The sequence below is a fragment of the Juglans microcarpa x Juglans regia genome, chromosome 2D, assembly GCF_004785595.1.
Source record: "Juglans microcarpa x Juglans regia isolate MS1-56 chromosome 2D, Jm3101_v1.0, whole genome shotgun sequence".
Classification (NCBI taxonomy): domain Eukaryota; kingdom Viridiplantae; phylum Streptophyta; class Magnoliopsida; order Fagales; family Juglandaceae; genus Juglans; species Juglans microcarpa x Juglans regia.
In genome coordinates, this window is record NC_054596.1 from 4315979 (window position 1) to 4342032 (window position 26054).

The following is a 26054-nucleotide window of genomic DNA, read 5'->3' on the forward strand; positions in this document are numbered from 1 at the left end:
CATCAATGACCATATGTTTGCTCCTGTGGATCTCTCTCCCTCATTAAATTAAACTCTCGAATCTTGGATTTCATGCACGTGATAACACATGCTGACCACCTATACATCTTAGTTACCGGAAACACTTTTCTAATTTACAAGTACATTTATTGGACTTGGGAGGATGCCTTTGCTAACACCACCAGTACAGTTTCTGGCGCCCGAGGATGCAACAAAATTCTCTTGCATTTATCTGAGGTGATTGAAGCCTCAAGCATAGAAATCTGGAAACAGTACTGTGCCATCTGGCCCATCTCATGGCTTTGAAAACATCAAGATCCGTGAACTTTGATGTAGCCAATACGATAATTTGCGCCAGGGAGTTAATTAGTAACGGATTATATTAGGGAGAAATATTCTGATATCCAATAGGCAAGAAAAAAGAGTGAGAACCCTGGTCAAGATCCACACTTTACAAAAGAGTTCTAAGCTGTCATGCATGTGACACGTGGAAATTTGTAATGCATCAGAGATTCAGAAGTGTTTCCTACACCACAATCGGTGGATCGCATCTTACGCGCGTACCGTGCATATAAATTATAATTAGATTTTTCCTATATATAATTGGGTAGGATTTGAGCTCAGAGAGAAAAAGTCAAAATTTCACCGAAAGATCCAAACCATCTATCTCAAAATCAAGAACCAAACTGCCTCCAATTCCTTTGTATCTAATCATTGGAAGTTGATAATTTTACAAATGAATCTTTTAGGTTATGTTTGATTGTTAAAATGATACTGAATTGATTTCAAACTAATTATTAATGGGACTTGTAAGGAAATTTTTTTCACTAAAACACAAGAGGCCCATAAATGAAAGGGAGCAAGATCGAAAGCCCTGTGCAGAATAATAAGCCCCTAATCTAGCTCATGGGAAAGCTCCTTTGTACACAACTCGCAAGAGGGATGGTATTGTAAAGGATCAGACTCGTCGATCTGACATCCCTTCGAATATTGTCCAATCCTTGAGAGTTCGCTTGCACAGCAGGCATAATGTACAAGGAGCCATTGATCTACTGACATAAAGGAGATGAATGGGTAAGAAGGGAGACAGACTGAGAAAAGAAGGTTGGATAACCATACTGCATTAATAGCTACTGAGAAAAGGAGGTTGGATAATCACGACGCATTAGTAGCTTTATCACCCGGATAACACTCCACATTAATGACACCGTTGAAGAGCCACGCTGCATTTAAAAACTCTGACACAAGGAACAGTACAGAGAATACGAATGTCATGGTAGCAAGCACTATCTGCTCCTCAGGCCTATAGTATAAATAGAAAATCTCAGATACGAGAATATCTCTCTGATTCCTAGATTCTCTTACTTATTTGCTACCCTCCAAGAATATTTACTAACTTTGGCATCGGAAGTTACGACCCTTACGCCGCCCTCTCAAAGTCGCAGTCTTTTCTATCATGTGTAGAGCCCGTTTTCAAAGACCTGAGTTGTCAGAACTTGACCCAAAGATATATGAAACATGACGTTAAGATGACTTATTACTTTTTCAACTTCTTATAAAAAAGTTAAATTCTTCTCAACCTAATTCATACATTCAAACATATATCTCAATCTATTTACATTCAAATACATCTCAATGTGACTCACAACACACTTCTATTCACATATCAACTCAAATCATCTAAAATCAACTCAGTATCCAAATGCAGCCTAAGAAGCATATCTTTACCCAAAAAGTTAAAGAAAAGTGTTACAGCCTCAAAGAGATCACACAAAAATAACTTACAAAGTGATATAGTTTCATATAACACGTTAAATCTATTTTATAATAGAATTAATTTTACAATCTAATATATCACATCATGAATTAAGTCACGTTAGTTGGTGAATATATTTTTATAGAATCTCTTTATTATTAAAGCATTTCTCAAAAGCAAATAAAGGGGACAGTATTCCCTATAATTTCGTCTCCTAATTAAACACTTTTTGCATTTACATTTAGAGAAATAGATATATAATTAATGTGACCCATATTCGATAGTTTAACTGCTACTTGTGGATTACTTGTTGTCAAAAGTCTGTGATCTGATTAGTATAACTCTCAATCTCTAAAATAGAGATATGAAGTTCGAAACACTCCCTTTGCACTCTAAAACAAAAAGAAAAAAATGGTCTACTTGTGGGCAGTGTAAAGTTTAGATCTAGTATAAAAATTGTGACATTTACGTGTAGTATTTATCTTTTTTAGAATTATAAAAATTATATATATATATATATATATATATATATATATATTAGACAAAAAAAATCACAAGAATCTTGTCGAAATATGTCCATTATTTTCCCACTTCCAAGTACTTCTTTACCACTGGCGCCACTCATGTATCCATTATGCCCTATGATACCGTTAACTTCTGAACCTTAACGTACATCTGCCGCAATCGAATCAACCCCTGTTGATACAAAAATTACCAAAGAAATGAATTGTTTACAGCCCAAAACCAATATCACTGAGAAGCAGAAAATGAAAGACAGCAGTACAGGATTTTCTCCGAACCCAGGATGTCTGAATTATTAGCTACAGCAAGCAAGTCCCTGCAAGTCCTCCCAGCTTTGACCACTAGCTAGGCTGCGTGTCTTTAATGTCATCAAGTATCTAATTAATCATCATTATAAGCAATCTAAGGCCCGTAAAGAGCATAACTTAACATCAATAACCATCCATTTTGTGCACTTATAATACCGAATTCAAACACACAAATAACATTAATGGAGAAGCAAGGACCACATGCATGGATGATGGAACTAGCTGGTTGCTGTATATAACAGTACTTCCTTTACTGTTAAAAAGCCCAAACGCCAACCTAAAGTTTTTTTGCTGCTTAACTGACGATTATTGAAAAGGAGTTGTGAAACCAACCCATCCTGCAAAAACGAACCGAAAGAGGAAGGTGTCAAAAGACTTTTGAGCCATAAAAATTCATGTTGTTCTCTCATTCATGGGTGTAGCAGTACTAGGAATACAAAAGACATAATTAATTTTTTGTTAAATCTAGTTGTACCATTACCATGATTTATATCCATGTGGAGCCTGCGACGGACGCCAAATTGGTGAAGTCCAGTGCTGACAGCTAGCATAGATGGTGCTATTTTCGCCGTTACATCCGTCGTTTCTGCTTCGGGCACAACGATTATCCTTCTTTGACCGCCTGAGACTCGATCGGAGATTCAGAGAGAGAGAGAGAGAGAGGGGCGTCGTTTCGGTGGCTATAACACTCAAAAGTACCCAAGTACGAACTCTGGGCTTCCAGCTAGTAATAGTGGCGTTAATGAGTTAACTCGATCAGTTAAGTTTGAGCGTTCAAATACAAATTAAATTGAATTGAAATTTATCATTGCGGTTATAAATTTTATATAAAAAGAAAAATAACTCCTTAGTTTTCTCTTAAATTTAACATTTAAGACGTACGCTTTAATTTTAAGCTCCAATGAGTCGTGAGAATTAAGATGCTTTAATTTAAAGCTTCAAGCGATCACAATATTTTGAATTCTTCAATTCTAAAATACGTATTTTAAATAAAAATATTTTACAATTAAATTTTAAAAATATCTAGAATATATTAAAATTATAATAATAATTAACTTTTATTTTATAAAAACATAAAAGATCCTAGTTCCGATTATCTTCTCAAATAGAAAAACGATCCAGGGATAAAATTAAATCCATGGAAAGAACCATGATTTGGCAGCTGCATGCATTATTCAAATCATGATTCGTCAAAAGTGTTGAGAATTGGTGAATAATAATAATAATAATAATAATATATAATCAGAGCAGGGCAAAATCAAATTAGCCACGTGGACGGCTCATCCGAAACCAAATACTATCTTATCCTAAGAAATCATTGATTGATTAATGAGGCTTAAACAACCAGAGAGAGACATTTGACTATTGTTAAAGGCAATAAAACTGTACGTTGGGTGGGTGTGCTCAAAACCTACATGACCACGTAAAGCTAAGAGACAACACAATTATTCTTGGGCTCATAATAATCTTTAAATAATTAAAGCTTTTTTTTTCGTTATTTTGGACTTTAAGCATGCATGCGTCATTTTAAAAAATATTCTAATCACAAAATATTACACAAAAACAAGTTTATAAATTGACGTGACTAGATTTAGTTCGTATTATAAAATATGTAATTTTTATTATAAAATAAATTTAACAAAACAGATAAAATTATATCAGTCTATAAAATTATTTTTATATAATTTTTTTTATAAATATAACAGTAATCACGCGCTTTTATAGAGATGTAGTGGGTTCACATCTTCCACCTCACTCTTGCTTAACTTTCATGGACGATGGACCCCTCCCTATGTGTTTCAACCTCAGCGCATGGGTTCCAACACACCCACAATGCCCCATGTCTTAACGCATGCAGTGTTCCCTTTTTTAAAATATTATTTTTTATTATATTAAAGATGACTGTCATTTAAATGATTAACACCTGAAATTACTTACATTTTTATTGTATTAACAATTATAATTAAATATAATAAAATTTAAGACAAAAAAGTATTATCAAAGGATTTAAACTCGCTTGACTTTTTGTTGGTGCATGAATTTAATCAAAATTTGCTCAATTTCTTTTTTTGTTTTCACCACATAATAAAGATTTGTTTATTTTCAAAGATGAGATGAGATGAGTTAAAATTAAAGTTAAAAAATTAAATAAAATATTGTTAGAATATATTTTTTAATATTATTTTTATTTTAAAATTTAAAAAGTTGAATTATTTATTTTATTTTATATGAAAATTTAAAAAAATTATAATAATAAAATAAAATGAAATGAAATAAAAAATTTCTTAAAAATAAAAAGACTTACCGAAACGTGTCTGAAAAAGCTAAAAGATATTTATTCCTATATGAAGCAGAATTTGACAGTTGTTGAGATTGTGCCAGCTTACACGTGGTGATAATTCAAAGACCAAAGTCGTCATTTTTAGCAGGTAATTTCCAAAACCAAAATTGGCCACATTTTCTAGGATAGGTTGATAAGGTTAAGGATACTTTGTAAGAAAAATCACAATGTTTTGTTTTTTGTTTGATGTTAAAAGGATTTCATAAAGAGTCCCTCTGGATAGTCAAGACACCATTAGACAATACCTTCTCACTCTGACTATGACATGCAAACCGTCCTTTCTTTTTCTGCCAATCACTTTGCAGTGATCTGTGTTTAGATATTTTTGTAGCAATTAGGGCTCATGTAAATTCAAACTGCGCAATGAATGCATTCCATTCCTATTCAAATTTGTGCCATGATTGAATACTAAAAATATCATATCTCTTTTTTATAATTTTTATAATTTTTTATATAAAATATAATAAATAATTTAATTTTTTCAAATTTCAAAATAATAATAATATTTTATTTAACTTTTAACTTTCATCTCAACTTATTATTTAAATGATACCTTAAGCTTTCTTTCATATATATCTAAATAAAAATTTTATGTGTAGTCACTTTTATATATTATTTATACATTCTATATGTTGATCGGTTGCATATTTTTTTTAATATAAAATAATTATTTTAACTAATCACATCACTAAAATATATTAAAAAATACATAAAAGTAACTATACTAGCAGAAGTTGTATCCAAATACATAGCCTACATTTTCACCGACTTTTGATTTTATTTTTATTCATTTCCGTTTTTGTCCTTATACAGAGCACTGTGTAAATCCGCCGTGTACATAAAAAAAATATTTATATTTGAATTTTTCTATAACTATATTGAATGTTACAATATGTGATGTATTTACATATCTGACCTGCAAGTAGCAATATCTAATTATATAATCTTGATAAATTAGCAAGTCCTCCTAAAATATGATGACATGCTATTCTCATCATATCACTGTATGTCATGTAATTAAAATGGTTTATATGAACATTAATTTCAATTAATATGATATCATACATAATTAGTCTACGTATAATTTTTAAATGAAGACTGCTCATGCAAACTCATATAATTATATTTAAAAAGTTTTAAAATTATAATAATATACTTTTTAAAATGATGATTTCTCCCCCCCCTCCTCTCCTCTCTTATTTCAATTTATCAATGAGACTGCACACGCAGTCCCTCATTCAAGATTGCGAATAAAATTTCTCTAGCAAATAATAAGGTATGAGTAATGAGTACTGCACGTCTGGCTAAAAAGGACTTGATGATATGTAATAAGCTGCGATCTATAAGATGTGAGTAGTACGGGTCTAACTGCATATCATGTGATAAGATGTGAGTACTCCACATTCTTTATGTGTGCCTTTCAACTTTGCACGTGGGACTTTATCATATATCTTATCCTATATCTTACCGACTAAATTATGATTTCGTGTTAGAAGACAGAGGAGGAGATAATAGATTTGCAATTACTAAGAGGGGAAATAAAGATTAAAACGATCAAGAAAAGCAACACAGATACCAAACCCTTATGCGAGGAAAACGAACAGATCGAACTGTTCAATGTTAATAAAGGCCGTCCATCTAACTGTAGTGTTGAAATATTTATTAATGAAAAATGTTATACATCAGTCATTATTCACTCCTACACTTCATACCTATAACTTTTTCATAAAGTGTGGAGTGTGTAATGATTAATGATGAGAAAATTTTTTCTTTATTAATTGCTCTATGCTCGAATTGCGATATTCTTAGCTAAATATATTGGTTTCTAAACTAAATAATATATATTGGCTTAAAATAAAACTAAATAATAATGAATTCTAATGATTTCATATATATATATATATATATTATAAATGGTTTGGATTCAAAAATGAGTTGAGATGGTTTATAAATAATAGAATAAAAGATGAATTGTTTATTATATTTTGTGTAGGAATTTGAAAAAGTTATTTTAGAATTTAAAAAAGTTGAATTGTTTATAATATTTTGTGTAGAAATTTGATAAAGTTGTAATGGTGAAATGAGATGAGTTGAGGTGGATTTTAAATATAAATTAATTAATAATTCTACTATTTATTAATTAGTATATAACTTAATTATTAAACTCATTATATTTATTAAAGAAATTAATATAAAAGCCCCCGCCCCTTCACATTCCAAAGAGACTAACGAGGGGGGCAATGGCCCATGCTGCGTAAAAGTCAACTTCCTAGAAGAGAGAGTTAGTCCAAGTAGTAGTGCTGGTTAATCCCATCGTTTTCAACTTCACCCAACTGCTAATCTCAATCACCAATTATTTTTGTTTCTAAATGAAAAGATAGATTAGTTGAAAGCGTATTACTTTATTAAAACTTTGTCTTTGCGATTTCATTTCTGTTGTCATTCAAGCTAAGATCCTCTCAACTTGGTCATGGCCGCACTGTGGATTCTTTGCATGTTGTCTTTGTGTAGTTTTTATTTTTTATTTATTTTATTTTTAGAGTAACGCTAGATACATTTTATAAATTCTGTGATATTTTTTTAAAAAGTAGGATCTATTATTAAAAAAATAATTATTTTCAAATGACTCCCAGATTTAATTTATTCAACTTTTTAAAAAAAGTAAGCGGAATTTATACATCCTAAAATTACAAATATTATTTTGTTATTATTTTCTAGCAAACTTCAAACCTAAGGCAATGACAACAAACCTCCATAATCACCTATCATTAATGAAAGAAAAATTTTACTCATCATCCTCACACCACACATAATTTTTTAATTTTAATTTTTTTTTCTTACTAAATGTGTGATCTATGGATGGTGAGTAGAATAACTCAATTAGTTTAGGAGGAATAAAACTAAGAAAATTTAAAAATAAAAATAAAAATAAGTATGGTGTATAGTGTGTGAGAATGATGACTAGCAAAACTCTAAAAAAAAAATTCCTTCTCTTTTATTAGCTGTTGAAAAGGCACATCCTCAAGATTTGTAGTAGTGTCTTTCTTCTCTCTTTTTTTCGAACCTAAAGAACTAAGAAATAAAGTTGTTGGAGAATGGGATTCAAAGTGGGGGAAATTCCTTGAGTAAGGCCTGATTTGAATAGTGAGTTGAGATGAAATGAATTAATATAGTTTGTGAATAGTAGTGAGATATTTAAGTTGAGATGAAATAAGTTAAAAATAGTTTGAGTTAAAATGTTTTTAGGGTTTTAGGAAAAGAGAAAACAAAATTTGAATAAAAATATTATAAAGTTAAAATATTATTATAATATAATTTTTTAGTATTAATTTTGTTTTGAGATTTTAAAAAGTTGAATTATTTTGTATTTTATTTGAAAGTTTAGAAAAGTTGTAATAATTAGATAATGATTAGATGAAAAAAATTAAAGATTTAAAATTAAAAATTAGTTATGTTTCTTATATTTAGATATTAAGATAAAATAGAATGAGATAAAAATATTTCTCTATCCAAAAAAGTGAGAAATTTATTTGTTATATTTATTGGAAAGATGCAATAATTTACACATGATGAATGTGGTAGTACCAATTAGACTGCTCACTTTTCATGCTACATGCCCAGGTCAACCTTTTGGGTTATGACCGTGGCGTGTGTCTCAGCGTGTTTGGCCAAGGCTGGTGAGCCTCATTAGTCTGAGCTGTATTCCTTTGACAATCCCCATAATAATTCTATGGTTTTTTACCCTTTTTTTTTCTTATTATTATTGTTATTTTTTTTTTCTAATTTTCATACGCTTGTTCTTTGCCTCTCGAATTCCTTAATTGGATGTTCAAGAGATATACATACCTAAATTTCTTGCATGCTTGGACGGTTTTAGTTTTATTGGCAGGTTATCTATCTCAAACATCTTCTTCTCATCATAAATAAGGAAATTAATTTGAGTTCAACTATTCCATGCCAACACACTCGTAGCCAACCCATTCAACAGAGAAATTGAACACTTTTGACATTTAGACACTGGATTTTTATATCAAATACATTACATCTTTTTATCTTTATAGAAGTTTATAGTCTGGTTGGCATAACTTTTAATTTTTAAAATAGAGATCTGGAATTTGAAACCTCATCCTCTGAATATATCCAAAAAAAAAAAACATAATTAAATAATAAAATATGTAATAATTAAAATTTGGAGCATTATTGACTAAAACATAAAAATCATCATCCAACCAAATAAAATAGACTGCCAACACTATGCAAGCACATGAAAACACAGCCCAATACAGCCCCTGAAAGGCAGCCTTTCTCCCTCGTTTCACAAATTTCACGAGTCTCACAGTCAGAGACGAGAAGAGAAAAGAAAACTAAAATCGTTAAATCCTCACCCTCGGCCTCAGATACTTCTCAGTGGGTCCCAGTCTCTGTAAAATCCGCTTACACTAATACACTTGCATCCTGCTTTGATATATATCCTCTCTCTCTCTCTCTCTCTCGCCCATTCCAGACTTCCTTCAATTAGCCTTTCACATAACGCCAAATACCGTCCTCTTCCTTCTTTACCTACTTCCACCTTCTCTCTCTATCTGCAAAAACTTCTCACTGTTGCTTTCTGGGTTCTGGATGATCAGACTGGTATTGGGTTAGAGAGATATACAGATAAGAGGCATGGGTTCATGTGCATCACTGCATAGAAGCTCAGACTCCGCCATGAAACTCAGACTGTCGTTTGGCTCCAAAGACGACAAACTCGTGATTCCACCTTCACCCATAAAGGAAATTCCCACCAAGGGGAATCCTCCGATCGACAACAACAACGTTGTCGCTGCTAAGTCCCAGTGGTCGGCTTCTCGGTCAGCCGCGAGTTTTGGAGGCTACGGTATATATGCTCCTTATTATTGTTGTTACGTTTTTTTTTTTTTTTTTCGTTTTTGCTTTCAAGTTCCCGTTTGAATGGTTTGTTTTTCTCGATCATATGATGCAATAAATCAAAGGGGTTTTTGCTTTTTAATTTTCTTTGTGATGGAAAAGTTATTACGTTGAACAATATTTTCTTTTTGGATTTTTTAAGTGATATGCAATCTGAAATGAAACAGAGGTGGGGTATGTATGGGTTACTGTATTTCATTTTGTATGGTTGAAGAAAGCATTATTTTATTGGTTTTAGTGGTTGAGCTGCCTTCATTATTTCATTGAATTAGATATTTTTAGGGGTAGGATTATTACTTGTCATTTATGGTTCATCTTCGTTTATTCAATTCATTATCCGTAAGCCTCACCTTTACATAAGCACAGTATATATGACTGGCCGACAAAACTTTGTGAAAGATCAATTTGTTAACTGTGACATCTCTATTCGTAGCACTTCCAGTATCATCTTGATGCTGAATATAAATTTCCCTTGTAGCTTTAATGACTCTGTTTTGAAAATATATTCTTTTTATTGGACAAGGTCAAGTAGAGTCTCCTATTCTTTTGGCTGCTGTTTTCTAGTGGAGAACTATGAACGGGAATACGGGATATGTTGAGCACTAGTAGATTCGGTTCTTGTACTGGAATTGTAAGGAAGACTGGGGGAAGGAATGAAACTCGTATCCATTTTTTTTTTTTTTTTTTTTTTTTTTTCTGCTGGAAAAAGCATCTTAAACAATTGAAACCTTCTATTATTTTTAATCTCTTCTAGTCATAACAATATGTGGTAGGGGTCATTTCTTTGCATTATCAGAACATTTGTGTAGATGATGTGCGGATAGTTTGGAGAGAAACTCCAGATGTTCCTATGAAGAATTTGTTTTTATCGGGAACTTGATCGGAGCAGGGGAAGCAGAAGGGGAATTAAGCCTTACTGTGGCAGTCTTTGAACTCCAAAATCCTAAATGCTTTCTTGGTAAACTCGGAGTTGGTTGGAAGTCCTAGTCTACGCTTTCATTGTCGTGTAGAACTTTTGGTAGATACAGAAGTGTTATAATCTCTAATGAATATCTTCCGGTATGTTGTGATAGATGTCTAATGGTTCCTGCCTTAGAAAATAATGCATATATGCGGGCCTTTGGTTTAGGACCATGGTTATGAAATGGATCTTGTGGTGGTTGCATTAATTTTTGAGAATCAGATTGTATACCCAAGGCTCAGTGATGGATGCACCGCTTCATAGGATATATTTCAGAGAACTTGTGCTTGAAAATTAGGAATGACGCCCCAGCAAGATGAAATTGAAAATAAAATTATGTTGTGGTCCATCGTCCCTTGTGTAATTTCATGAAAAGGATTTTCAATGGCATTTTTGTGAAAGTCCATTGAGAACTGCTTCATTTTAAAAATGGGTGTTTTTCTTGAAGTGGAAACAGAATATAATGCTCTGCATTTCTAGTCTCTCTCCAACAGGTCATTCCAAAGATAGGAGAAAGATCAATATTGGGTTAGGCCAGAAACGATGTTTAGGGGAAAATTGTCCCTTAAGCATCCCCTCCTAAATAGATATACTTTTATATATACAATTTTTAATTTAAATCTACAATTTACTTTATTTATTGTAGGCTTCAAGTTAAATAATGTCTTCCCTTTTTTTTTGCAGGTAGCAAAGAAGAAACCTTTTTTGATTCCCAAGCATGGTTAGATTCGGATTGCGATGATGATTTTTTTAGTGTCAATGGTGGTAAGAAAATTGTTTTTAGTCATTTTGCTAGCAAGAATGGTCCATAGGAGTAACAGTCCTTGAATTGGATAGTTTGTATAGAGTGATTATCTTGGATTCTATATGGTTGTTAGCTCATCTGTATAGGAACAAATAATGCAGAAGGCAGACCCATGTAGAAATATCTTCTCTTGGCCCCATCAAATTTGTTGTATTCATTGTTGGTTTTGCAGATTTTACGCCATCCCGTGGCAACACTCCAGTCCATCAGAACTTCTCCACCGGGATGCCTCGAGTCACCAAAGTCCTTTTCGAGGCCGACAGAATTCTTGGTTCCACTCATGAACCATCCCCAAAAAAGAAATTAATTGAACTTTTCCGAGAGAGCATCCGACAGGACCAAGATGTCGACAATCTAAATACCTCAGGCAACCAGAACATTTCCAACGGAAAGATGGAAGTTAAACCAACTGTACTTGACCTCCCTCCAAAGTCAGCACATGGCACCCCTTATGGAACTAACTCTGTATGTAGTAGTGAGAGGACCCCTAGTGGAGACCTCTTAACAGAGAAGGAGAAACCATTTAGGCCTGTGCAGTGTTGTCTTCCGAGCTTGATCTCATGCCATAGCTTTAGGGAGAGGAAGAAGAAGATGGACCCTGCTATAGCGGTTGTTGATTAAGCTTTTGGTTTGTAATGCCTCCGGTACTACAAGATAAATGGATAAATCCAGGTTCTCTGATATTTGGGGATCACAACTTCTAAGCTTCTCTGACAATTCGCGTTTCCTCATATATTGTTGTAAAGTGTGAGATATATCTCATATCTGTTAAGAACTCATGTCATATATGGATTCAAGGACATGTAGAAAAAAGCAGTAGTGGAGATGTCAAATGTTAAAAACTCCACCGAGGAATTTTTCTATCTTAATCAATCTCAGAAATGGGGTTGTACGTTGGTAGTTGTCTTCTTTTTTCTTTTTTTGCCTACTTTTCAGCATGGCTGGTGGATAATAATGTAATTATATATTCCTGAAAAAAAAAAAAAAAACAGAGAAAGGGAAATCGAAATAGATGTTCTTTTTTCTTTATTTTTTTTAAATACAAAAATCTGTGTTTTAATTCTACCTTTTCATTGTTCCACTGTACGTGAGGAGTGTCCGGTCCTTGTTTGGCCACCAAAGTTTGAGAGATTCTCTCCAAGGTCGAGAGTCCGTAACCCATATGATAATTATTGGCAGTCATAACCTTTGATCACCGTCCTTGTTATTGTTGTCATCAGATATTTATAGAGTTAAAATATATCATTCATAAACTTAAATATAGCAATATTTAATTTATAAAATTTAAAATTTATTTTTTAAATCAAGTTATGCTATAATTTATTTGGAACCGATACGTCTTGACACCGTAGCTCTTTCACAGTATACTCCTTTCGGTCAGAAAATATAAGCATCAAAGTAAGCACTAGCATTGCTGAAAATCCAGGGTTAAAGCTTGGAGACGAATGAAAGGGCCCAAAGGCTACATGGTATGGAGCCCAAATCAAAATCGAACAGAGGAGTACTTAGAAAGATAGGCTTCAGAATAGGATAATGGTATCTTACATCTCCTTTATTATTATTTAATTATTTTTTTTTCTTTTACTTTTTAAATCTAGATTAAAAATATCAAAACATGATGTTCTTGTATAATCTAGAAGAAAATAAATTCAATCAACTAAATCAACTAACGTAATCATGTAATTTAATTAAAGTTAAATTCAATTTAATATAAAACTTGATATTCTTTTACTCTTTGAGTCAATTTTTATAAAATTAAATTTATTTACATGATTACATTAATTGATTAAATTTATTTTGAATTAATTTACATGATTACATTAATTGATTAAATTTATTTTCTTATAAATTATATAAGAATATCATATTCTAGGATTCTTAATCAAGATTCAAATAGCAAAAAAATAAAATAAAATAAAAAATAATAACAACTGGGTAGTAAAATAATACTTGTAAAGGAGAGGTAAGGATATCATTAACCCTCAAGGTAAACTCAATCGCAAAACTAGATCTTAGCAGATTATTAATTTTGGTTTTTCTATTTCTATAATTTGAGGGCGGAAAAAAAAAAAAAAAATTACATGAGTACTTTTCAAGGCGACATCATGTTGCCTCTATAGTTCTAAAACCAAGTCTTTCTTAATCCTAAAAGTTAGCTGCATTATAAAATTGAAAAGTATTAAGTACTTCCAAAATAGGGATGATGTGATACTTTCATCATATCATAAACTATTTTGTTATTAAATTAATTATTTACCTAACATGGCATACTATGATATATATTATAATTTGGAAATGTTTTGTTGAGTTTTTATCGATACCTCAAAAATGTGTCTATAATGCAATTTTATTAACAATCATTTATAGCCAATAAAAACATCCTAAATTGGTATCTATTTACAGACTTATAATTATTAACTTATACCTAATATGGAATAACAAGATCAAATCATTTCAAATCTCACAATTTTACCTTACCTTCTTGAATAATCTAAAGTAATAGCAATCTCAAATCCAAACTGCTAGATATAAAATATATAATTTTTTAAGGTGATGATCAAATGGTGATCAAGGCCTTACGAAATAGTGAGGTCAAATGGTCATGGATAGGTCAACTGATGGATGACATAATACATACCTTCTCTCAAATATCAAATTGGGATGATCGATCATCTATAGAGAAGAAAACAGTGTGGCTTATAGTTAATCCAAGAGGGCTTTACAGCTAGAAACAAGAGCAATGTTAGATTGAAAATGGACCAACTGAGATTTTTTTTTTTGTAAAGAAAGATATGGCTTGTAGTGATTAATTATTTTATTGTTAATGAATGAGAAGAGGAGTTCTGATTTCCATAAGTAAATAAATGAATGCATAGTAAAAAAACACACGCACAGTAAAAAGATGTACAGAAAAATGCATGAAAAAACGTACATTAACGGACAGAAAAAACGCAAAAAAAAAAAAAAAAAAAAAAAGAAAAAGAAAAAGAAGAAGCTCGAAAAGAACGCACAGAAAACGCACAAAAAAATGCACAAGAAAAACGCACAGAAAAAAGGCACGAAAAACGCACAAAAGAAAAAAAAGGCATAAAAAATGCACAAAAAACGTAAAAAAGAGCACAAAAAAAGGCACAGAAAATACGAACAAAAAAAGGCGCAGAAAAACACACGAAAGAAAAAAACGCACAGAAAAAACGTACGAAAACACACAAAAGAAAAAAAAGGCACAAAAAAAGGCAGAAAGAAACGCAGAAAAAAAAAACGTACAGAAAAAAAACTATTGGTTCATTTTGGACAAATGGAAGACAAAGTAGACAAAGTGAAAGACACTTTGAAGGGTCAAATTACCATTTTCCTATAGCTCCTACACAATCTCATCAACACTACCAAGGATGTGAACATACTTTGAGACAACTTATTGGTAATGGATTAGTTAAATGTCAATGTAAGTCTATAATTTAGTTATATAGAAAAAAAATATCTATATTAAACTAGTTAAAAGTCTAAAATTAAAAACCTTCAACTACATAAAATTAAACACATCTCCAAATATAGTAAGTTACTGTTCATAATTCAAACCAATATTTTATTATTCTATCTACTTCCCACGTTATTTTCTCTTTCTTCATCTATTTCCCTCGTTTTCATTTATTATTTTCACTTTAAGATAGCTAGTCTAATGTGGACTCAACTAGTCAAAAGTTAATACTATAGTCAAAAGTTGTGATTCTAGTCAAATTTTAGATTTAACAATTGCCTAGCCATTGCCAATGCTCTTATTGCTAACTGGTTGAATCCTGAAGATCCAGTCCAGTTCTTCAACAATCTTTACCACAATTCTTATGTCAAGGAATACTATTACCTAAGAGTTTGCCGGGATGTGAATAAATATTGCCAACTCTATAACAACAAATATTATTTCTGTTGAGATTAAGAAAAGAAGCAAAATAGAGAGAACTCAAAAAAAAAATATTGATTAATACTAAAATTTAAAATTTTGAGATTTTTTTCAAAAATGAAAAATCTAAATTATTACTTGAAAATTAAATACGTAATTAAACAAAAATCTTGCCCAAAATTGAAATCATAATCACTTCCAAAATTTTAAACAAAATATTTTCTAAAATAATAAAAATGAACTTAAATATATGATTTGAAAAAAAAAAACAACTTATATTGCTCCAATCCATTAATGAAGATTCACCATTTTTTTGTCATATTTGTACAAATTTACTTTTTTAAAATAGTCCAATGCTATCAATGTAAATATGGATCCAAATACCCCCGTATCAATTTGAATTTGCATTATTCTCCCGGCTCATATTTTACTTCACAATTTTCCACAACAAATTATAGGTAGCAAAAGCGTACATGTCAAAAGTTCAAAGAACGGAGTGTTTTTTTATCCTCGCTATCCAGATGATCATGAGAACGTATAAAGATCAATAAATAGTTCAATTTATTAACATTTCCTTTTAAATCCACGAAGCAAAGAATAAAGTGATCTTCTGGAATTTGTTATTTTGTGGTACTTTTAGCATTATATTTAAAAAAAAAACAAAAAACAAAAGAAGCCAGCAATATTGGTCGCCGAGGAGAAAGGGCACGTAAGATTTATGAAATTAAGGTGTTAAGACGAGTGAATTTGATGATTTTTTTAGGGAATCGTCCTGACCGTGGAGATGTTGTGATACCTCCATAACATATGGATAATGGTAGGTGGTGTATGGAGTTCCACATTACTTGGGAAGGAGAAGTTTTTGCTCTTTATAAGGTTCTAATGGAGCTCTAATTGTATCATTGACTAGTCCTTTTGAAATATAGGTCATGTGGTTTGTGCCTTCTATTGAAGCGTTACAAATGGTATCAGAGACAATCCTAACTAGAAATGTGAGACTTGAGCCGTGTCATTTATAATGGATAGGCCCGACGAGGACGTAGGGAATTTAAAGGGGGTAGATTGTGATACCCCATAAGATATGGATAAGGGAATGTGGTATATGGAATCTCACATTGCTTGGGAATGAGAAGTTATTGCTTTTTATAATATTCTAATGGGGCTCTAATTGTATCATTGACTAGTCCTTTTGAAGTGTAGGTCATATGGTTTGAACCTTCTATTGGGGCGTTACAGATGCAGAGGAGAGGAGTCGGTGAGGGTCATTTCTACTATTTTTTACGAACAAAGAGTTGCTCATTTTTTGATATTCTTTAAAGCTTGATTTCTGGGTTAGAAGTACTTACAAATCTCTTTCGTTTAATTTATCTCTTTCATTTCCTAGCTTCGTTTCTTTTTATCGTTATTGATGAAGAATAATTTTTAGTACAAATTATAAAAGAGGAACAAGAAACAGATCAACCAAAAAATATGGCATCAATCGATGAAGATAGCGTTAGAGCTTCTATAGTAGCTACAATATCCCAAGATCTGACTATGCCTCCCAAGCCTTCCATCTTCAGAACCCCTACCATACTCTCCAGGAACGAGCCACAAGCTTACATCCCTGGTGCATTTTCTTTTGGCCCTCTTCATCATAACAATTCAAATATTCCATACTTGGAACGCACTGAAAAAATCAAAGAGAGCTATCTGAAAAGCCTAGGTCACCCTCTCCTGAGACAATGCCAAGGACCGGAACTTGTGAGATCCATCACGTCCGTAGAGAGAGAGGCTCGTAAATGTTATGCAGGACCAATTAGTTGAACCTCAGGTGAGTTTGTAAGAATTTTGATAGCCGATGGTTGCTTCATCATTGAGTTGTTCCGCAAGCATACTTATACTGACCTTAGAGAATAGATGATCCAATTTTTACTATGGTTGCATGCTTCAATTTCTCTACAATGACTTGATATTGTTGGATAACCAAGTACCTTGGATGGTACGGTAAGACTGTTCATCCGGACTGAATTTTTTTCTAGCTTGGTTCGGAGCCCGAACAACCGGATTCCGGTTACTGGTTCCGGCCTGAGTTTAATCCGAACCGTATCCAAATGACCAAACCCGGATATAGTCGGGCCGGGTACCAGATTTAAAATCTGGAACCCATATTTTAAATCAGATACCCGGGTTTATTTTTTATTTTATAACTTACGGTTTCAAGTTTTCAACTCCACTTGTATCTCTCTTATAAAAAAAAACTCCACTCGTCTCTCTCTCTCTCAATCCGAAGAAAGTCTAGCCTCCCTCCCTCAGTGCCAATGAAGAAACCTCGTCATTCTCGTGACCCCATCGTCGTCATTGCCGACTCGCCTCATCCTCGTGACCCAATGTTTGTTTTCTACGATTTGGGTCCATTTTATTCTGATTTAGGTTTGTTTTGTTATGATAAGACAATGCTATCTGTTTATGTTTCTTCTCACCCTCGATCTCTCTCTCTTCTCACCCTCTCTATCTCGCGTCATCAGATACTTTGGAATGACAAGGATGAAATGCTACGGCTTGTGTAGCTTTTGTTCAAGTAAGATCTGTGCTACAACATTTTGTGCTAGCGTCCTTCTTCTTCTGCTACAACTACGACATGCATTCTGTGCTAGATCTGAGTTTTTTTGTTATTTTGTTAAACATGGGTATAAAACATATGATGTTAGTTTGATAGATTTGAGTTTTTTTTTTGTTGTTATTTTGCTAGTAAAATGGCCTCTTTGCAACTGGATTTTTGTTCTCTCTGTTGATTTTGAGTTTATTTTGATGTGAATGTTTGAATGAAGTAATCTTTGTGTAGTGTTTTTATGGATTAGATCTGAATTTGCCTATGTTTTCTTTTATATTTATCTATCTATGTTTTCTCTATTCTAATTATTCACAATAATTAAAGAGTTTAAGAGAGTGCTAACAATTTATATCTGTGGATTCTTTATGTTAATACATTAATTGAAAGGGCATTAAGGAATGAGCCATTGACCGTCTACGACGATGGGAAGTAAACCAGGAGCTTCCAATACGTTTCGGATCTGGTAAGTGGTAATGCTTTTTTGTAAAAAAAAATAATAACAAAATATAAATATCTATATATTCCAATATTCATATGGATATCCTCTTCAACATTTTTTTTAATGCCTCAACTTTCCTTTATCATATTAAACCAAACTTTTGCAGATAAGAGTCTAAGAGGCATTTCCAAATCAGTGGTTTGCATTTCATAACATAGCATGAACGATAGGATAGTTCATATCATTTTTGTAATATGCATCATAAATTATTGAGAAATTTGAATATGCACCATAAATTACAAAACTGAGAGGTCATATTGCAACTTTTTATAGTTTAGGATCGGGATGTATATTGCAAAAGGCAATCTTAAGTGATATGGCTTCATTGAACTGGAAATTATCCTCTCTCATGCCTACCCGCATGAGACAATTTTCTTTGCACAGATAGATTACCAGATTTAGAATTTGCAAATTAAAGATGTTCTTCTTTTGATAGAAACAATAACGATGACACTTCTCACCTTTATGACATTTTTTATTTCTGATTAATTTTGTAGTTTTGATTTCTGATTTCAATATGTTTGTAATTAGGTAACGTTTAAGGATCCCATTTAGCCAAGAGAGCTTGTCAAGACTCAAAACCACTATCTTGTGATTGTTGGAAGAATAGGTAATTGATGGAATTTATTTATTTATTTTTTGCATACAATTTGTTGTGTATTAGAGTTTGATGAAATCAATGTATGTGTTTTGTAATATTTTTAACAAATTAGTTCAAACAATGTAATATGTAGTGGATTGCATCGTGTATATTGCATGCATTTTACATGATGAATATTGATTTTTTTTTTTATATACATGCATTTAATTATAAAATTAATTAATTGTTTATAGGCTTATGCTGTATTCAAGAGTTGAGTTTTCTCTCTTACTTTAAAGGCCATTAACTGATTTTAATTCTCAACTAAATGGAGACAAAATCTTTGAAGTCTAGCTAATGATAAATTAGCTTTTGTTAAAAAAAGAAAAAGTACAACCCGGGTTTCAGAAATCTGGATTCATCCGGGTTTTGGCCTGAGCCTGACCTGGGATAATCCGGTTTGGGTATACCCAGATTTCCAGGTCGGAATCCAGATGAATAGTCTTTAAATATTATTAGATCAGTAGTACTACATCAGACCAAAAACTTGGTAAAATGGCTCCAGTACTTGGGGGTGAAGTAATTTTTATTACTATTTATTTTAAGCAGTAGTGAATTCAAATCTATTTAAAAGCTAATTGGAACGAGCTCCTGGCTGAAGCTTGTGGCCGTAAGTAGTAGGCTATTGATCATGATCAGGATGTACGTACTAGCTCCACAATGAAAAGGGAATTACAATGGAAGTTGCTACGTATGGGCCAAGCTGCAGCATCATGCATGCATGATAATAACGTCACTTTTCTCCACTCAAAATGACTTTGATGTTATTATTTTCTTTTTATTAATGGAAGTGTGGAAGGAAAGCTTTTGTCAAATTAAGGCCATATTGTCCCATGATAATGAAAACCGTGGGGCGTGGGGGTTCCTTTATGCACATGGCTATGGTTTCCCACGTACGATTCCCATAAACTCAACACTACTTTTATTACTTATTTTTTGATAAATTATAAATTATTGTTTGGGTTTGTTGGCTTAGGAATGTATATAAATAGGATATGTTAATCATGATCATCAAGGTCACGGCAATCGGTTTCCGCTGATGTATTGGCAAATCAAAATCACATTTTAACACGTTAACGCGGTCTAATTCGCAAATCCAACGTAAGATTTTATTATAATATGATGTTATTAGGTTAGTTCTAATTATATATACAGATCATTTCCATAAGTAAAAGAAATTAGAAATTAGCGTCGACCCACAACTACTGTTATTATATTCTAAAAGAATCAATCAAGATGCAACTGAAACTCTTTTTTCTAGTAAAAAAAAATCAGTTTAGATCACTAGCTCAGTTGCCCATATATACGACACCTTTGCAGTCCACCTTATACATGATTCATGGGCAGAAGTATCATGCATGTTAACAAACCAATCATCCAGACCCCACTCCTGTCCACGCCATGTTAAATATTAACGCTAGCTTGCCATCGTGCATGATCGGGAATATCATAGTCCTTCCAGATCCCAGGCCAATGAACTCCAACTGCTGCCGATCTGTTCCTGTTCCAGAAATTGATCGATTTGTGCGAGTGATGAGAGCCTCTGATCATGTTTCTTCCATATCCATTATCCAGTTCCTCAAGAAAGATCCCGGCTGCTGGGACCCCCACCTATTCCTTTCCCACTAGAAAGAACCGGAAAAGCAGCACTTTTTAGCCAAGACCTTCACTTAAGTCTGTTAAGCCAAAAAAGAAAGAAAGAAAGAAGAGAAAAACAATCCGTTTTCCCACGCATGGTTAGCTATCTTTTCCTATTATATAAAGGGGAAGGCTCAATCTCAAACCCTTCACACAAAGCCATACTAATTAGAATTAGTATGGCTTTGGTCCGTGGCAGCTTGTTGGGTCTGTCTACTTCCTGCAGGTTCTTCTGTGTCCTAGTCTCGGTCTTAGCAGTTCAGCCTCATCAAGCACATGGCTTGAGTCTTGGCTTCTTTGGCCCAAAAAGAACTGCTGTAGCCCCACCAGTGGCTGGCATATGCGCTTCTTCTGTGATTGTACATGGCTACAAATGCCAGGAGCTTGAAGTAATTATATATTAGCTCAAAACTATTCCATGCGTAAAACTATTGAAGTAGTCTAACTTTGGTATTCATCACTTTCGTTAAACAGTGACATGAACTAACGTGGTATGCATGTGTTTTGCAGGTGACAACCCAAGATGGATATATACTCAGCCTGCAAAGAATCCCAGAAAGTCGTGTTAGGGATGGTGAGGTTAAGCGGCAACCGGTCTTAATCCAGCATGGGGTTCTTGTGGTAATTGAATGACACATGATCTTTGTCTAGTTTTAGGCTTTTAGCTGTGTTTGATATAAAATAAGATGGCACTTTTCAGCCTTGTCTAAGTTGTTTTGTGGGGGAGCATTGGAGATCGAGAGTTTGCCGTAGGAAATTGCACGTTTGAGTGTGAGGTGTGAACCTGATAATTCTAGGTTTTGACTATGTGACAAGAGGACTTGATCAGTCCGCGTCGACCCGCTTGCCAAGTTATGGCAATAAAGATGATTTATCTACGTGCGCCACACTGCGAGTAACATGTCATGTCATGTTAACTTGGTCTTTCTTAGAGTAAACTTCGGGGTGATATTACTTTCTTTTCAAGAGTACCATCGGGTTAAATATAGCAAAAGCTACACGAAAAGAAAAGAAAAGAAAATACCGTAACAAAGGTGTCTTTTAAAAGGGAATGCCCAAAAAAGGTGGACCTAAAGTACTGCATTTTCCCAGAAGAACTGGTTGTATAATTTATGTATACATGTAAGCCATCGTTGTGGGCGGCCGGCAGTTTAATTTGTTTGTTACGGAGTTTAATTTAACGATGTAGCTAGCTAGCTAGCTACGCATGTACGTCGGTGTTACTGCTCATGATTAAGTTCTTCTAGCTTATTAATATGGTACTGTGCGTGGGTGCAGGATGGAATGACATGGTTGCTGAACCCTCCGGAACAAAACCTGCCAATGATTTTGGCCGATAATGGGTTCGATGTGTGGATTGCCAATACTAGAGGGACCAGATTTAGCCGACGACATACCTCCTTGGACTCTAATCAACCGGTTTTCCTCCATTCCTTTGCTAGAGACTATTAATTAATTAATTATTGTCTTTTATATTAGAATAATAGGTAGACCATTAAACCTATTAAATTAAAATTTAGAACAAGAGTTTATCTTCTGTTAACTATATATACGACTGTATACTATCAGATCAATTTTAAGTGGTCCGTGCATGTGGATATATGTAGTTCTTCAATTTCTTGCAGTCCTGAATACGATTTATGGTTTGACGATGATGAAAATATGACAGGATTTCTGGAATTGGTCGTGGGATGAATTGGTGTCGTTTGATCTACCGGCTGTTTTTGACTTTGTGTATGGCCAAACGGGGCAGAAGATTGATTATGTGGGCCATTCCCTGGTGAGGATAGTCTTATAATTATTTCAAATGCATTTTATTTTTGACAAAGTTGAACGTGTGAATCATGCTTGGCAGGGGACATTAGTAGCTTTGGCATCCTTCTCGGAAGGTAACCTGGTGAAGCAGCTGAAATCAGCGGCATTGTTGAGTCCCATAGCTTATTTGAGCCACATGAACACTAAACTTGGGGTTGTTGCAGCCAAATTCTTTGTTGGCGAGGTAATTATAAAGTCATCCAAGATACATTACCAATATGCTCTAAATAATTTTATATATCACCATGAAATAAGATGAGGCAGCATGAAAGAAGTACTAATTTGTTTAATTAATTTGCCAACAGATCGTCAAGCATTTTGGGCTTGCAGAGTTTAATCCAAAAGAGTAAGTACCCAAGTATTAATTAGAATCCTCATCTCACGGATTTTAGAACAAGATCCAATGCTGATCTAAATTCGTGGTTTTCTGCAATTCCTTCTAAATAGGGAACCTGTTGGTAAACTTCTCAAGTCTCTGTGTGCCCATCCGGGAGTTGACTGCTATGACTTATTACGTGCACTTACTGGTATTTGCTGTCTCTGCCCACTTCTTGTATGTATTTCCATTTAGTTGTTTTGCAGCAGTAGCTTCTTCATACTGACATCATATATGCTTGATTCAAGGCAAGAATTGCTGTCTTAACTCCTCCACTATTGATCTCCTCCTGATGAATGAACCACAGTCAACATCGGTCAAGAACATGGTACACCTTGCTCAGAGTAAGTTTGTTCCCCTGCCTCACTGTTTTAGCATACTCTTCTGAAACATTGGCATATTCTTCCGAAGACAGCAGGCAATAGGCCAACTGGAAAATGTGTGTAACATTACTGATCTTTTTAGGTAGTCTTTGTTGGAAACATCCAGAACTACTCATTCATGTTGGAGCTTTTTTCCAATGTAATTTTTGCAGCGGTAAGAAATGGCGTTGTGGCAAAATACAACTACGGCCGGGCTGACTACAATTTGAACCAATACGGGGAAGCCACACCACCTATTTATAACCTCTCTAACATTCCCCATGACCTTCCCATCTTTATTAGCTATGGCGGCCAAGACGCACTCTCCGATGTGCGAGATGTCATGCTTCTACTCGACAATTTTAAATCTCACGATGTAGACAAGCTCTCAGTTCAGTTCATCAAGGATTATGCTCACGCAGATTTCATCATGGGGGTGAATGCCAAGGATTTAGTGTACAATCAAGTAGTCGCATTTTTCAAACGTTTTCACTAATGATGCTTTTGGAAGCCTTGGAACCTGTGATCAGAACTAATGTTTCCTCTACTCAATAAGAAAGTCATTATCAAAACTTTACAGAGTTCTATGGAACCCATTATTTATATAGATGTGACAATGTCAAGTGGGTGTGAAAGATGTGCGCTCATTGCCTATGGTTTTCCATTTACTTATGTACCCTATGTTAAATGACTTCGTACATGATCAGCAAACTGATCGTTAATTCAGAGTGTTTGATGGGTAATATATGTGAAAGAACATTGAAGAGAACATCCTTCAAGATTTATGTTCTGCATCCATCTAAATAGATTTGATTTGTCTCGGAAAGAGTCGGAATTAATCAAGCAATGCGTGAATAAAATCAGTACAACCAGTCATGACGATCATCACAGGCCAGTCACCAGACTTTTCTCCATTTGTTTAGGCTATCCAATGCACCTAATGTATGTCTTGGCTTCCGTGAATAAAAAATCTGAGCTTCCAGATTAAGCCTCAAGTGAATATGATCACAATGATGGCTTCGTTTCAACGCCAAGCTTCCATGACCTTTAACCAACTAGATTTTGCTTAGCAGGCAATGCAAACACCGAACACATATTGCCCTTCACAAAACCATCCCCTATTTTGTCCCAGAATTACACACCTGCCTTGTGAGCTTGGTTGTAATGATATCTGCTGCTTGGGGGCAAATTGAGAAATTGGAGAACTCTCGATGTTCATGTTATTAAGCCACCCCGAGTCATCAATATTAGGCATGGTGTTCCCATTATATAACAAAGAGGAGTTTCAAAACAATGATAGAGACACTTTGTATGTTTACAGGTTTCCTAGCATATATATATAGTTGTGGATTCGTTGCTCAAACAAACCCAAAAAAGAGTACAGAGATCAGAAAGAAGTAATGGCGGCGACCATCTTGAAGAACACTATTTTCTTGGTGTTGCTCTTTGTTGCCTGCATGACAAAGGAAGCCTTGGCAGCCCAACATGTTGTTGGAGGAAGCCAAGGTTGGGAAGAATCCACAGACTTCAACTCATGGGCATCAGGCCAAAAGTTCAAAGTTGGCGACCAACTTGGTATGCTTCCAATCTCAACCATATTAGATGTCTTTTTTGATAAACGTACAGACTCAAAATTGTGAATCTCGCGAATACATTGTTGCCAAATTAATTATCATAATCGATATATCTTTTTTCTGGGACAGTTTTCAAGTATGCATCAGGGCTGCACAGTGTTGTTGAACTTGCTAGTGAGAGTGCCTACAAGAACTGCGACATTGGTAGCGCCCTGGACTCCAAGAACAGCGGCAGCGATGTTATCAAGCTAAACAAGGCCGGCACAAGGTACTTTGCTTGTGGCACATTAGGCCACTGCAACCAGGGCATGAAAGTAAAGATCACGACAATCACTGGGAATGCACCCTCTTCTCCTGCATCACCTTCATCTTCAACTTCTGATGCTTCTGCTTCCAGATCTTTTGCTTCCATTGTCTTGGCTGTGGCATTACTGGTCACCCCTTTGATTTACTTGTTTTAAGCTAGCGATTTGGAGGCTGCATGGTTTTGTCACTACCAGTGAATTAAGTACTGTTTGGTTTGATATTTATGGGATTTGACTGTAGTCAGAATTAAAGGAAGTTGTTTGAGCTGGAAAACAAAGTAATCATATTCACGGATACATGGTTTGATATTTGTGATTGAATGAAGAGGTGAATAAAAATGGATTGGATATCTCTTACCCTTGCCTGGTTTCTGTATCATGTCAACGTCGTGTTACTTTACTATCTTTAGCATAGCATTGCAATATTGAAATACAATAAAAAATACTCAAAATGTATTCTTTCACTTATAAATTAAAAAGAAAAGATATTTATAATTTTGAATTGTATAATCACCGCGTAATCGTTTTAAAAAAATAAATAAAACATATGTCACATGAAAAAAATTAATTTTTTAATAATAAATCTCACTTTTTTTAAAATAATTACGTAAAATTTACGCACGACACAGTTGTATATAAAATTACTTTTAAATAAAAGAAATAGGTGTAATATAATTTTGATAATATAATTAAACAAGGAGACCGTTGGAAATAATAAATATTGTGGGACACCTA

At 33.8% G+C, this 26054-nt stretch overlaps 3 protein-coding genes across 3 annotated transcripts; all 3 read left to right on the plus strand.

The window, feature by feature from the left end:
• The first annotated feature begins 9288 nt into the window (after window positions 1–9288).
• On the plus strand, window positions 9289–12482 carry LOC121250265 (uncharacterized protein At3g27210-like). The gene is made up of 3 exons (XM_041149327.1): window positions 9289–9803; window positions 11499–11579; window positions 11792–12482. The coding sequence occupies exons 1-3, from the start codon at window positions 9593–9595 to the stop codon at window positions 12238–12240; spliced, it is 741 nt and encodes a 246-aa protein (XP_041005261.1). The 5' UTR covers window positions 9289–9592; the 3' UTR covers window positions 12241–12482.
• An 8451-nt stretch (window positions 12483–20933) lies between these two features.
• On the plus strand, window positions 20934–24203 carry LOC121248049 (triacylglycerol lipase 2-like). The gene is made up of 9 exons (XM_041146407.1): window positions 20934–21276; window positions 21398–21508; window positions 22166–22306; window positions 22557–22667; window positions 22743–22886; window positions 23008–23048; window positions 23150–23229; window positions 23327–23422; window positions 23614–24203. Exons 1-9 carry the CDS (start codon window positions 20983–20985, stop codon window positions 23934–23936), a joined length of 1341 nt encoding a protein of 446 aa, XP_041002341.1. The 5' UTR covers window positions 20934–20982; the 3' UTR covers window positions 23937–24203.
• A 541-nt stretch (window positions 24204–24744) lies between these two features.
• LOC121248050 (mavicyanin) lies at window positions 24745–25676 on the plus strand. Its single transcript, XM_041146408.1, has 2 exons — window positions 24745–25015; window positions 25144–25676. Exons 1-2 carry the CDS (start codon window positions 24841–24843, stop codon window positions 25473–25475), a joined length of 507 nt encoding a protein of 168 aa, XP_041002342.1. The 5' UTR covers window positions 24745–24840; the 3' UTR covers window positions 25476–25676.
• The last annotated feature ends 378 nt before the right edge of the window (window positions 25677–26054 follow it).